This window comes from Coregonus clupeaformis, unplaced genomic scaffold, assembly GCF_020615455.1.
Source record: "Coregonus clupeaformis isolate EN_2021a unplaced genomic scaffold, ASM2061545v1 scaf0079, whole genome shotgun sequence".
NCBI lineage: Eukaryota > Metazoa > Chordata > Actinopteri > Salmoniformes > Salmonidae > Coregonus > Coregonus clupeaformis.
The window spans coordinates 484,152-498,443 of NW_025533534.1; the positions used below are offsets into that span (position 1 = coordinate 484,152).

General features: G+C 46.5%; 1 protein-coding gene across 1 annotated transcript; it reads right to left on the reverse strand.

The window, feature by feature from the left end:
• Positions 1-131: 131 nt before the first annotated feature.
• LOC123483330 (ras and Rab interactor 2-like) lies at positions 132-14,048 on the reverse strand. Its single transcript, XM_045213134.1, has 8 exons — positions 14,043-14,048; positions 13,539-13,853; positions 9,458-9,801; positions 8,940-9,166; positions 7,707-8,018; positions 7,367-7,498; positions 3,877-4,052; positions 132-1,937 (listed from the first exon to the last, which is right to left on the reverse strand). The coding sequence occupies exons 1-8, from the start codon at positions 14,046-14,048 to the stop codon at positions 1,614-1,616; spliced, it is 1,836 nt and encodes a 611-aa protein (XP_045069069.1). The 3' UTR covers positions 132-1,613.
• Positions 14,049-14,292: the final 244 nt, after the last annotated feature.

Below are 14,292 nucleotides of genomic sequence, written 5' to 3' on the forward strand. Positions count from 1 at the left end.
GAAGGTGTTTGGTATACTCAGTGTAAAATAATAGTAATTTGCTGCCTCCCAGTGGTGACTTGTAACATTCCCTTAGCAATATACTGTAACATATTCTAGGCAGCAAACACTGATAAACAAAGAATACATCATGTCATAGCACTATGAACAGATAATGCAATTTTATTGCGATTTTGTATTACTGGACAAAATACAGCAATGTGTTATACATTCAATGAAATAGTGAATGCCATAATGTTGCCTTTTTCAACACATTCAAGACATGCATCACATACGAAACCACCAAAATCTTTACATTAAATTAAAACTGCATGCAATAGTCCTCAGATAAAAAGTGTCCTTGTTCGTCTTTAAATTAACCCTCCTCCAGTAAAAACTTTCATAAAGGTAAATATTTCACTTTCCTTTTTATAAACCAGTGATTTATATTCAATATAACTATTCCACATTTTTTAACAATTAATTATTGTAATAATACATGATCATAAGTGTTAACATTAAGTTGAACAGTCAGTTGGCAAAGATGATCTGCAGCAGGGGTCGTCGCCATGGCCACTTAGGTGAGTTTACATTCAACCAATCACCATGAGGCATAACATGGTCCCAGTTTTATTGGCCGTTGTCATGTAGATTGTCTTTTCTCTCAGAAGCTCCTTTTGTCATGGAATATTATAGCAGTTCAATAGAAACAGTAATAGAAAGTAAAACAGAAAAAAGCAATTATTTTGACAAATGTGTCCCTTTTTATCATAAAGAGACATTCAGTTGGCAAAAATCTTAAACCAAGGAAATATTGTGCTATTCAACAAAAGTCCTCAAACCGGTTTTCTATTTGTAAAGTTAAAAATGGTTTTCCCCCAAGCCTGTCAACAGTAAGTGACTAGAGATGGCAGAGCCAACATCAACAGTACCTCAGACTCACAATCCAAAATGGCTTCATGGCGTTTGCGTAAATAAGTCAAAAGAACCAGGTCCATCTTACGTTAAAGCAAAGATTGTCCTCTGAGCTGCACACATTCCTATGTGTATGACTTTACTTTCTTAACTTTGGTATTGAGGTTCGGTCTTGTAAAAAATATTTATGTTGCTCTTACACTACAGTAGCAATAGTTCCTAAGGACATACCTGTAGCTAGTGGTTTAGCAACCCCCCTCCACCCAACCCTCAACAACAGGGTTCTGAACATAGAAATATAATTTATAGAATTCATTCTAATTCTATGGTTCCAACGAAGGAGCAGCAGATTGACAGAAGTGATGTGAATAATAGACAACCAACCTGCCCTTTATCTAAGGCTCAGTCTCAAGTGACACCCTATTCTCCATGTAGTGCACTACTTTTGGCACACTATTAACCATATAGTGAACTACTTTCAACATACATTAAAGCCACTGTAGTGCACTATTTCGTACCAGAGCCCATACAGTGCAGTGCACTACTTTTAAACCTCCACTATGGAATAGGGTGCCATTTGAGACTTGCCCCTTAGTCTTTAGTGAGAGCTGTAGTTATGACAACACGTCCAAGACACAACACAGCTTTTTTAATCAATCAACCAATCGAAAAACGCTGAGATCCGAGAAGAACTCTTCCCCCTCCTCTTCCTCCCTCCTTCACTCCTCACACACGGACTCCCCCAGGTCCACAGCTCCCCCTCTGGTCAGGCGCCGCATCTTGCTGAAGTCGTGGTCCGTGCGAAGGTAGGAGAGAGAGGGGCCTCCCTCACTGTGGCTGGCCAGGTCCTGAGGCTGTGTCTGGGGGGGAAGGGTCCTCATCTCCCCTCCGGACCTCCAGTAGAGGGTGTAGTCCTGGGGCTCGGAGACGCCGAAGGTGGAGGCACAGAGCTGGGCCAGGGCCTCGCTGCTTTCCCCGGCTCTCCACTGCAGCGTCCGCACCGCGCTGCGCTCGCCGTCCTGGAACAGTACCCGAACACACCTCTGCACAGAGAAACACACAGAGAGAAACAAACACACATACAGAAACAGAAACACACACAAAAAATGAGTTACAAAATGTATCATCTTGTTAACTCACATAAACAGCCTTTATAACATAGCCTTCAGAAGACTCACAAAGATTAGAAAGCTTCAAAATAATATACTGTCTTCCATTCATTTAAACCAAACTAACTAAATACTGTAAACAGTACATAATATACACTAGGCTGGTCACCCTTGATACAAGTCAGTATTTGATGTCCATCCATGTCTGAAGACATCGTGAGATGAGGTGGAAACCGGCCACTAGGGGCAACAGTGAACACTGTTACCTTCAAATAGGTTTCGTTGAGGACAGGGATGGCGGATGGGCGTAAGCATCTGCCTCTGATTTTCAAAGGTTGCATGTTCGAATCCAGCGATAGAAAGTTCAGAGTTAATGCCTAACCTTAAGAATTCTGAATTAATGCCTAATTTTAACCCTAACGTAAAACATTTGGAGTTAATGCCAAAACTTAACCTTAAACACTTCGACATTTGAGGTTTGGAACAGCTTCGAAATTTGACGTTTGAGAAACATGGATGAAGGTCTAATTCTGACGTGAGACTGTGAGAGCTAGTAGTATACACAGCCTCAATAGGCTACTGTTAGTTACACAGCGTTACATACTGTAGGCTATACACCAGAAATCCTCATTCCTCAACATAAATCAATACCAACCAGTCTCAAAATATCCTACAATGAATCCAGTCTTCACTATGTATCCAACAGTCTTCATGTATTGCCTTAATATTCAAACAAATTCTATACTTTTACTTTTCTACTTTAAAACACACACACACACACACACACACACTTTAAAACACACACACTTTAAAACACACATATACACAGCTCCATTAAACCACACTGTCCCTTCATCCTAACATCCTAACAAAATGAATCAATAACTTACACAGAACTAGTCTACATGAAAGTACAATATATATACATCTATACTAACTGTTAATACAGTGTGCCATAACATAACCAGTCTAAACGTTCGGTATACACTGTATTACATAACAGTACCAGATGCCTCCATATAATACACACACTTACACACACTACCCATTCTCAAACACCCTTTATAAACACTCTCAAATACATTACACAGCAAGTTCTCCCATTAACCACTACTATAACCACATCCTTAAACAACATTAAAAAGCAGCAACTTACAGAGTCACTGAGCTCTTCACCGTCCGTGTCCATATTGTGTTTGCTCTGCTCTCTTCAGTGGGTTGCTGCTGCTCAGTAAATTTCATGCTATCTGACCGCCCACTTCCTCATAACACTTAGCTAGCTCACTGATCTCCCTCAGTGGCGGTACAGCAAATCTGTTGGCGGGTGTGTGGTGTGTACGTGTGTTTTTTTTAGCTAGCTGCTATTTGAAGAGAGTGAGTAGCCCACGTGACTGACTAGCTAAAAACAGTGTTTGTACCATTTAATCTAGTGAATGGTCATCATTTGGGGATGGATCAAATACTAGGACAAAGGGGAGTGTGTTTTAGCGAGCTGCTATTTGAAGGGAGTCAGTATTCCCCACGTCACTAACCAGCTATCCACCATACTATGTTAGCTGGTGAATGGCGGTCATGATTCTGGGGAATAACAAGCACGAGGAGGGTGCGTCTGTCTGGAGTACTAGATGGGCAGGGTTTGCTCTTTTGGGACTATTTCTTTGGCATCTCAATCCAGCGCAGCTAAAGTATATGAAAGAAAACAAATGCTATTTGAATCCAGGTCTGTCTCGGAGTAGGGTGAAGCTGCCACTAGACACTGATCTTGGGTCAGTTTGGCAGTTTCCCCACTAATGGTTAAGGTTAGGACTGGAGATGGGAAGCTGATCCTAGATCTGTACCCAGGGGAAACTTTACCCAGGAGCTAGTGTTTCACCTGGTTCTGTTGTCTCTCATGGTTGCTCTTGGCTTCCAGGCTGCGTCTGCGGCCCCACTCCCTCAGCCCGTCCAGGGCCTCTCGGGTCAGACCTCCTGGGGGGACCTGGTCCCCCTTCGCTTCAGGGCTCTGGATCAGACAGAGGCTGGCATAGACAGTGGTCAGGTAGTAGCCACCTGGAAGAGTGGGTGGGGGCACAGCGAAATGTCAATACAGTGACTGTGAATGGTATCTACATATTCGTCAAGACCACAGTTATGTCTTCATTATCCGCAATGTTCTTTTAGAGGTAGTATATAAAGGAAAAGGGTGAAGTGTGTAGTGGTGCCCTCTCCTTTGGGGTAGAGAGGGTAACCCAGCTAGCACATAACGTTCTGAGAACCATATGTTTCTTAGAGCTTGGTGAGAGAGTGGTTGTCCTATGGTTATTTTGCATACAACCTTCCCACAATTTTCTGGTAATGGTGCAGGATAGTTGCTTGGCTTTGGAACATTCTCAGCACATGTAGCCCTTTACACTCGTACCCAAATACGGGTTGAAAATGGCAGATTTGGGCACTAATAAGCACCTAAACTGGAACGTAGTGGCTGTACAGTAACATGCTATACATGACATCAGAGCTCTGTATGGGTTTTGACTGACAGACGTTCTGACCTTAAGCTCCGCGCGCAACAAGTTGTCTCCATCCCTCCCGCTAACTGGGCAACTTTAGCAAATGTTTTGTTGTCTGAGTGAGGGAAATGCTGTAAATTAAGATGACTATGTATTTTGAAAGATGAGACGTTGAGGATTATAATAAATACCACTTTGATGTCATACAAGCAAGCCACACACCCGTGAGTCCAAATGTGCACTTCACATTTCCATATCATAAAACTCATGTCATATACAGTGTCAATGTTTATGATAAATATGTTTGATGTAGTTACAAGATGGCATGGCGTCATACCCTGGGTTGTTCTGAACAGAATGAGTCTATATTTGTTTATTGTGCAGAATATTTGCAGCAAGACTCCTTTCTATGCGCACCAAAATGACGATCTGTTTCTCTGAATGGCCTTGTGAAAGCCTTAGGCTGCCGATACACAACGTTGTGTAACCCCAGCCTAACACTGTAAAATCATATTTGATAACTTAGGTAGTCATGTTGGCAATAGAACAAGCTTTCAAATCATGCCCAGCTGACCCAGATTGCGATTTATAATGGACCATTTTTTGGATTGCACAAACAACAACAGTAATTGTGGGATGGTGGGGATGCAGGGCTGTGTTCCAAAGAAAACAACTACAAGTATGCTTGCTCTAGTTCCTCAGTGGCACAGCTTGGAGAGCTCAAAATAGCATCTTGTAGTTGAAGACTCTTCTTTGAGTCATAAAAGTGCATTGCAATTGCTTAGGAACTGTGCACACTTTGGAGAGGTGTGTGGCCACTTGGAGACACCAGTTAGTCCTCTCACTCAAACCCTTGTCATTTCTTTGTCTTATGTTGCGCCTACCCCACATTTTCCAGGAGTAGTCTTATCATTTTACTGAATGTATCCACAGTATTTTCAGATTTAGTTGTTAACAAATGCAGCGAAAAGTACAGTAAATGTAAAATACACATAAAATCAACAGTGTAATGTTTGGATTCAGTCTTGTGTCATGTGAACTGTTGTGTACTCACCTTTGGTCTAATAATTTTCCCTTTCAATTGCTACCATGGTTATGCATATGCTTATCATATTTCTTCTGTAAGAAACATTTCAATATAGCCCTATCCATATAGGCCAATTCCCACGAGTGTAAAGGGTTAAGTAACTTGACAAAAAAATAGTTATTTTCTTGGTATTTCATTTACATTTATTTATTCTTCTTCATTTTTACCCCCTTTTTCACCCCAATTTCGTGATATCCAATTGCGACCTTGTCTCATCGCTGCAACACCCCAACGGGCTCGGGAGAGGCGAAGGTCGAGTCATACGTCCTCCGAAACATGACCCGCCAAACCGCGCTTCTTAACATCCGCCCGCTTAACCCGGAAGCCAGCCGCACCAATGTGTCGGAGTAAACACTGTTCAACTGACGACCGAAGTCAGCCTGCAGGCGCCCGGCCCGCCACAAGGAGTTGCTAGAGCGTGATGAGCCAAGTAAAGCCCCCCCTGGCCAAACCGTCCCCTAACCCGGACGACGCTCTGACAATTGTGCGCCGCCCTATGGGACTCCCGGTCACGACCGGTTGTGACACAGCCTGGGAACGAACCCGGGTCTATAGCGACGCCTCAAGCACATTTGAGTCATTTAGCAGACGCTCTTATCCAGAGCAACTTACAGGAGGAATTAGGGTTAACAGAACTTTTCCTAAAAGTTAAAATTACATTTACATACATTTAATTTCAATTTTGGTAAAATTCTAGGAACATTCTCCAACTGGTTTGACATTGGGAATGTTCTCAAATTGTTCCAAGAACGTTAAGAAACAAAGTTATTCTGTGGGAATTTCAAGACATTAGCATAACGTTTCCTACATGGTTCTATTTAAAGTCATGTTCTCAAATTGTTCCAAAAACTTTTTTTTTTTCATCCATAGAAACTAAAAGAAAATTTTAGTAACGTTCAGAGGAACATTCTAAGAATGTTATTTAAAAACGTACATTCCGCTCTCAGCATCAACAAAACTCTATCCTCCATCTTAAGTATGTTCAGGTGTGTTGGCTGCTCCCACTAATTGGCCACACCTGATCCTAAAGACGTCCTCCAGCGATTTTTGAACTTTTACTGTTGAAAGGCAATATCCCAAGTATAAATACAGTAAAGTACACACAAAAAAATATGTTTTGAGCATAATAGTGTTTTTTAGACACAACTACAAGTAGGGCAGTCAAGGAGTTGGTCTGATGCAAATCGGCCTCCCCCTTGCTTAAGGAACAATAGAGGAGCAAAAGTGAACAAAAGGGGAACAGTCCAAAAAGAATGTGTTTTCATGATTAATGCCTAAGAAAATGCATTTCCATGTGTCCTATCTGTGCTTGGAGTTCAAAACAGTTAACCCAAAATAAGCTAGCAGTGTTATTAAAAGTCTTATTGAAACGTTCAGTGAATGTTTTAAGGAAGTTATCAGAGTGTTAATAAAACCTCCCAGGAAACAAAAATGGCACCAAATTTCATCATAATATATGCTGGAACTGTTTCGACTGGGAAGCATGCGGTAAGCTTTAACGTTCTCAGAACTTCCTGCAACCTAAAAATAAATGTTCCCATAACAGGCTAAATGTTCACTTCTGATCTCAGAACGTTTAAAACACTTTCAATTTTACCAGTCAGGAAACGTATGGCTTTGTTCCCACAACAAATGGGAAAACAAAAACATACGTTCCCACAACATCTAAATGTGCTAGCTGGGAAGGGTGTTGTTGTATTAAGGTGGAAGGGGTGTAGGCTATAAGGGGTGTAGATAGGGTGTAGTTAGGGTGTAGGCTATAAGGGGTGTAGTTAGGATGTAGTGCGTACCCTCCCCAGTGAGCCAGGAGGGCTCCAGCAGCTCCATCATGTACTCCACCTCCAGTAAGATATGAGGCGTGTTACACATCACTATCACATAGGACAGCGCTGGCAGGAAGTCCTCCGAGCTCACTTCCTGTCCTGGGAGCAGGAAGAGGATGGCACAAGACAGCTTTAACAGATTGATTGATTAATAACAGTTGATTGATTATGACAGTTGATAACAGCTTTTAGATTATAACAGGCAAATAAATGGTGTTCTTACAATGTTAATATTTATAATAGATAATCACTGGCTGTGGTTACTTTATTTTACATTTCAGATTAGGCTAAGTGAAGGCCCACTCACCACCGTCTTGGAGGGCCCCCATGGCCTTCTGGACCGACTTGCAGACCTGCAGCAGCAGCAGCACCTTGTCTATGGGTGAGTGGGTGCGCTGCATGAGGCCCAGCTTCTGCCTCACCCTCTCCACGCCGCGGGTGTCGGGCACGCCCACCAGCACTCCGAGGCGCTCCATCGCCCCCTCTTGGCAGGCCAGGAGACTAGAGACCAGGTGCTGGGTGGAGCCGTCCTGTCTGTGGAGGGAGAGGAGGGTCTGGTCTAGCAGCAGCCTCAGAGGTTTCAGCACACAGCCGAACATGGCCTTCTCCAGGGCTAGGTCTGCATGGAGGAACACATACGTAGGTACGTACACACACAAACAAACAAACAAACATGCATAAGCATACACACAGTAGTAGTTGAAGATTATAAGGAAACATATTGTATGAAATATAGACTTTATTTCAGAGCACAAACTCTCAAAAATGTATCTAAAATAACAATTTACCAGTTCTATACAACCATACACTTGTTCAGTCAGGAAATGATTCTTCATTACTGAGGGACAGGGGGAAGTGGAGGGTCACAGGCTTCCCTGACTAGGCTGACATTGTCCAACACACAATGCTAATCTCAGCTCTACATCAATTCTCTCTCTCTCTCTCTCTCTCTCTCTCTCTCTCTCTCTCTCTCTCTCTCTCTCTCTCTCTCTCTCTCTCTCTCTCTCTCTCTCTCTCTCTCTCTCTCTCTCTCTCTCTCTCTCTCTCTCTCTCTCTCTCTCTCTCTCTCTCTCTCTCTCTCCTCTCTCTCTCTCTCTCTCTCTCTCTCTCTCTCTCTCTCTCTCTCTCTCACTCTCTCTCTCTCTCTCTCTCTCTCTCTCTCTCTCTCTCTCTCTCTCTCTCTCTCTCTCTCTCGTCTGTTATTATACATCCTGTCAAACCAATAGACAGTGGTGGTAATGCTTTCCCTAATTGACATGCTGATAATATATAATAATATTTGTTATAGTCTTTTGTGAATATTATACTGGCTTGTTTTGCAGCATTTAAATGTCTTTGTAATGTACTGTGTATCATAACAATCTGTTTTGTGTGTTTGATACTGAACACCTGAAGTTACTGAAGATCCTGCCCCTTCCAATCCCTGCCTCTCCTCAGTTTCTCTCCCATTCGTATGATATATTCTTCTTACTCCTTCCTTCCCTCCCTTCTCTTTTTCCTCCCTCTTTTCTTGCATCCTTAGATGTGACAATGGTGGTACCTTTCTCGTTGTCAGGCACCAGGGTCTCTAGGGGGGGTGACAGTTCTCCGCTGTCCAGCAGGAAGCTCTTGGCCTGGGACAGGAAGCGCCGCAGCCCCTGGAGCACCGCCAAGGAGGACTTTGGCGAGGAAGACGATGATGATGAAGAGGCAGCCTGGGCCAGGACCTCTCTCAGCTCCTCTTTCTGCCTCTGGAGGAACTCCTGGACCAGGGAACCAAACGCAGACCTCCAGAGACAGAGAGAGTTTGGACATTGAGGTTTCGACCAAAAACATGATATGATGCATTTACATGACACTACATAATTCCACGGAAGCCATGTTAGCTCCCCATGGGCAATATCAATCAATAGCAGTTCATTTAGGAATTTTAAACAATGCCACGTAAATGAATGTGTAGGATTAGAACAAGATTCCCCCAAAATCGTCATGAAAAGATCAATTGAATGCTCAAAGTCGCTAACATGGCGTCAAGTTTTCCCAAAGTCTCTCTCTATATTTATATGTGGTTTTGCTGACCTCCGGTCCCTGGACAGCTCCTCCACCAGCCTGGCGAGCCTCTTCTCCGGAGCGAAGAAACACACGAACGCCGCGCTCATCCTCTGCAGGCCTCCGTGACCCCCCCGCGAGCGCACAAGGGGCGGACGGCGCTGAGGGTTGGGGTTTGGTTGTTTGAAGAACTGATCCTCTGCTTCTGCTTCTGGGTCCTCTTCCTCCAGACTGCTGAAAGAGCTGCTGCTGTCCAGTTGGGCCAGAGAGGGGGCCAGGTGGCCCTCCAAGGCCAAACACGCCTCCTCGATGCTGGGCTCGTCTGGAGCAGATAGGACCTCCTTTACCTCCGTCACTGGAGGTTCTGTTGGGGCCTGGGGAGAGACGGAGTCATGGTCAAATCTTTATACGATGCATCAACTCAAATCAAATCAAATTTTATTGGCCACATGCGCCGAATACAACAGGTGCAGACATTACAGTGAAATGCTTACTTACAGCCCCTTAACCAACAGTGCATTTATTTAAAAAAAAATGTAAAAAATCATTCAGATGTTCATTGGCAAACTTCAGACGGGCCTGTATATGTGCTTTCTTGAGCAGGGGGACTGTCACGTCCGTCTATGAAATAGGACCAAAGCGCAGCGTTGGGGAGTGAACATGATGATTTTAATTAAATGCTCACAACAACAAAAACAATAAACAACGAAAGCGTGACGTCTAGTGTACAACACGCACACACACGAACAAAATCCCACAACCCGAAAGGAAAACAGATAGATAAATATGGCTCCCAATCAGAGACAAACAGCCGACAGCTGACACTCGTTTGCCTCTGATTGGGAGTCACACCGGCAAACATAGAAAATAAACCACCTAGAACACCCACCAGAGAAACCGAAAACATAGAATGAACACACCCTGGTTCAACATAATGAGTCCCCGAACCAGGGTGTGACAGTACCCCCCCCTAAAGGCGCGGACTGTGACCGCGCCTAAATACGAGCAAAACAGGGAGGGCTGGGTGGGCATTCTTCCTCGGCGGCGGCTCCGGCTCCGGGCTTGATCCCCACTCCCTCTCCAACCCCCCAAAGTACTCCTGGTCCTGTCTAGCCCCGCTGGCCGGAGCCGGACTGACGACACGCGCCCCTGGCTTGGTGCGTGGAGCAGGAATGGACCCGAAATGGGCTGGCGACGCACACCACTGACTTGGTGCGGAGAGCAGGGGACGAGCCGGACAGGGCTGACGAGACGCACCACAGACTTGGTGCGGGAAGCTTGGATGGGCCGGACTGGGCTGGGCGACGCGCACCGTATCCCTGGTGCGAGTGGCCGGAACAGGCCGGGTCGGAGCTGGCGACGCGCACCGTATCCTTGGTGCGAGTGGCCGGGAACAGGCCGGGTCGGGCTGGCGACGCGCACCGTATCCCTGGTGCGAGTGGCCGGAACAGGCCGGAGTCGAGCTGGCGACGCGCACCGTATCCCTGGTGCGAAGTGGCCGAACAGGCCGGGTCGGGCTGGCGACGCGCTTACCGTATCCCTGGTGCGAGTGGCCGGAACAGGCCGGGTCGGGCTGGCGGCGCGCACCGTATCCTCTGGTGCGAGTGGCCGGAACAGGCCGGACCGGGCTGGCGACGCGCACCACCGGCACGATGCGAGGAACAGGAACAGGCCGGCCCGTACTGAGACACACACCACTGGCCCTACGCAGAGATCAGGAACGGGCCGGACCGGACTGGACACACACCCCAGTACCTCTCGCCGTGCCTCCACACTATCCCTCTCCTCTGTGACCAGTGGCCCCCTTAACCTGGCGGCCTCCTCTTCACACCCGCTGGACCGCTCCATCGCGGCCTCCTACTGCCCGTCGTCCACGTCGTGAGCCCCCCTAAAAATTTTCTGGGGTCTTCCCAGGCCTCCAACATTCTCTCCCATCTCTGCTCCTCTGTCTCCAACCCTCTTCACTCAGCTCCTCCATGGGCTTGACCCAATCGAAGCTGCCACGGAGATTTATTCGCGATGGCTCTTCGACACGCTGCTTTGGTCTGGTCTAGGTGGGATTTTCTGTCCGTCCGTCTATGAAATAGGACCAAAGCGCAGCGTTGGGAGTGAACATGATGATTTTAATTAAATGCTCACAAACAACAAAAACAATAAACAACGAAGCGTGACGTCTAGTGTACAACACGCACACACACGAACAAAATCCCACAACCCGAAAGGAAAACAGATAGATAAATATGGCTCCAATCAGAGACAAACAGCCGACAGCTGACACTCGTTTGCCTCTGATTGGGAGTCACACCGGCTAAACATAGAAAATAAACCACCTAGAACACCCACCAGAGAAACCCGAAAACATAGAATGAACACACCCTGGTTCAACATAATGAGTCCCCGAACCAGGGTGTGACAGGGACCTTTCAGACGCTGCAGGATTTCAGTCCTTCACGTCGTAGTGTTACCAAATCAAATCAAATCAAATTTTATTGGCCACATGCGCCGAATACAACAGGTGCAGACATTACAGTGAAATGCTTACTTACAGCCCTTAACCAACAGTGCAAATACAGTAAAAATAAAACAACAACAAAAAAAGTGTTGAGAAAAAAAGAGCAGAAGTAAAATAAAATAACAGTAGGGAGGCTATATATACAGGGGGGTACCGGTGCAGAGTCAATGTGCGGGGGCACCGGCTAGTTGAGGTAGTTGAAGTAATATGTACATGTGGGCAGAGTTAAAGTGACTATGCATAAATTATTAACAGAGTAGCAGCAGCGTAAAAGGATGGGGTGGGGGGGGCAGTGCAAATAGTCCGGGTAGCCATGATTAGCTGTTCAGGAGTCTTATGGCTTGGGGGTAGAAGCTGTTGAGAAGTCTTTTGGACCTAGACTTGGCACTCCGGTACCGCTTGCCGTGCAGTAGCAAAGCGCCGTGCTCAGCTGGTAGAGCACGGCGCTTGTAACGTTAAGGTAGTGGGTTCGATTCCCCGGGACCACAAAAATGTATGCACGCACGACTGTAAGTCGCTTTGGATAAAAGCGTCTGCTAAATGGCATATTATTATTATTATTATTATTAAAACAGTCTATGACTAGGGTGGCTGGAGTCTTTGACAATTTTGAGGGCTTTCCTCTGACACCGCCTGGTATAGAGGTCCTGGATGGCAGGAAGCTTGGCCCCAGTGATGTACTTGGCCGTACGCACTACCCTCTGTAGTGCCTTGCGGTCGGAGGCCAAGCAGTTGCCATACCAGGCGGTGATGCAACCAGTCAGGATGCTCTCGATGGTGCAGCTGTAGAATTTTTTGAGGATCTGAGGACCCATGCCAAATCTTTTCAGTCTCCTGAGGGGGAATAGGCTTTGTCGTGCCCTCTTCACGACTGTCTTGGTGTGTTTGGACCATGATAGTTTGTTGGTGATGTGGACACCAAGGAACTTGAAGCTCTCAACCTGTTCCACTACAGCCCCGTCGATGAGAATGGGGGCGTGCTCAGTCCTCTTTTTTTTCCTGTAGTCCACAATCATCTCCTTTGTCTTGGTCACGTTGAGGGAGAGGTTGTTGTCCTGGCACCACACGGCCAGGTCTCTGACCTCCTCCTATAGGCTGTCTCATCGTTGTCGGTGATCAGGCCTACCACTGTTGTGTCGTCGGCAAACGTAATGATGGTGTTGGAGTCGTGCCTGGCCATGCAGTCATGGGTGAACAGGGAGTACAGGAGGGGACTGAGCACGCACCCCTGAGGGGCCCCCGTGTTGAGGATCAGTGTGGCAGATGTGTTGTTACCTACCCTTACCACTTGGGGGCGGCCCGACAGGAAGTCCAGGATCCAGTTGCAGAGGGAGGTGTTTAGTCCCAGGATCCTTAGCTTAGTGATGAGCTTTGAGGGCACTATGGTGTTGAATGCTGAGCTGTAGTCAATGAATAGCATTCTCACGTAGGTGTTCCTCTTGTCCAGGTGGGAAAGGGCAGTGTGGAGTGCAATAGAGATTGCGTTGAGTGGATGCTTATGTTTGTGTGATTTCAGGTGAGAAAGAAAGGGAGGAAGGAAGGAAAAGAGAGATAAAATAAGACAGAGGATAGAGACATATCTCATAAAGTGACCCTTACCGGTGGCGGTACAGGCACGAGATCCTCATCCTCGGCCGACATGGGGGACAGTGCAGGGGTCCTCCTCAGGACGCCAGCCCCAGGATGGACCTTCCTGTGCGGGTTGGGACTGGGCTGGAGGGGTGTGGGCTGGAGCCTCTCCTGGTCCTTGGGGTTCTCCAGGGGCAAGGGGAATGACCCAGCCCCCCCTCCACCACCTCCACAACCAGACAGAGTCATGGAGCTCTCTGTAGAGACACGGACCCTCATGCTGCGTTTGAAGCGGTGGCGTTTGTGTGACGCCCCCGGGATCGACTGTTGCGGCTGTGGTTGCTGCTGGAGGGAGAGAGGAGGTAGAGGTAGGTAGTTGTCTCTATACCGACTGATTCAGGGTCAGATATGTTTTCACTCTCCCTAATGGTTATGGTTAGGAATTTTGGTGGGGTAAACTGATCCCAGATGTGGTTAAAGGTAGACTCTGCAAGGTGACATCATTTTTAAAAACTGGGATGACTTCCCACTTACAGCCATGTTGATGTTTCTAAGTCTATACCTCCAGCTGAAGGAAGCCAAGTAAACTGAATCAGGGTAAGATATTATTGGGGTGGGGTAAACTGTTCCTAGATCTGTTAAGGGTGACTACCTCGAGCTGGAGAAAGAGAGGGTTGATGAAGCAAAGAGACTCCTGTCTGCCGCGGGACAGCAGGTAACACAGGTCCTGGGACAGACCCGCCTTGACCTGGGTGGCACTGGTGGGCGGAGCCTTGGTGGTAAT

What these genes read in the sequence shown, in the direction of transcription:
- LOC123483330 (XM_045213134.1), bottom strand. An exon ending in TCGTGCCTGTACCGCCACCG is followed by an intron (nt 9,802 to 13,538) that starts GTAAGGGTCACT and finishes GTCTCTCCCCAG; the next exon opens with GCCCCAACAGAACCTCCAGT. An exon ending in GAGCTGTCCAGGGACCGGAG is followed by an intron (nt 9,167 to 9,457) that starts GTCAGCAAAACC and finishes CTGTCTCTGGAG; the next exon opens with GTCTGCGTTTGGTTCCCTGG.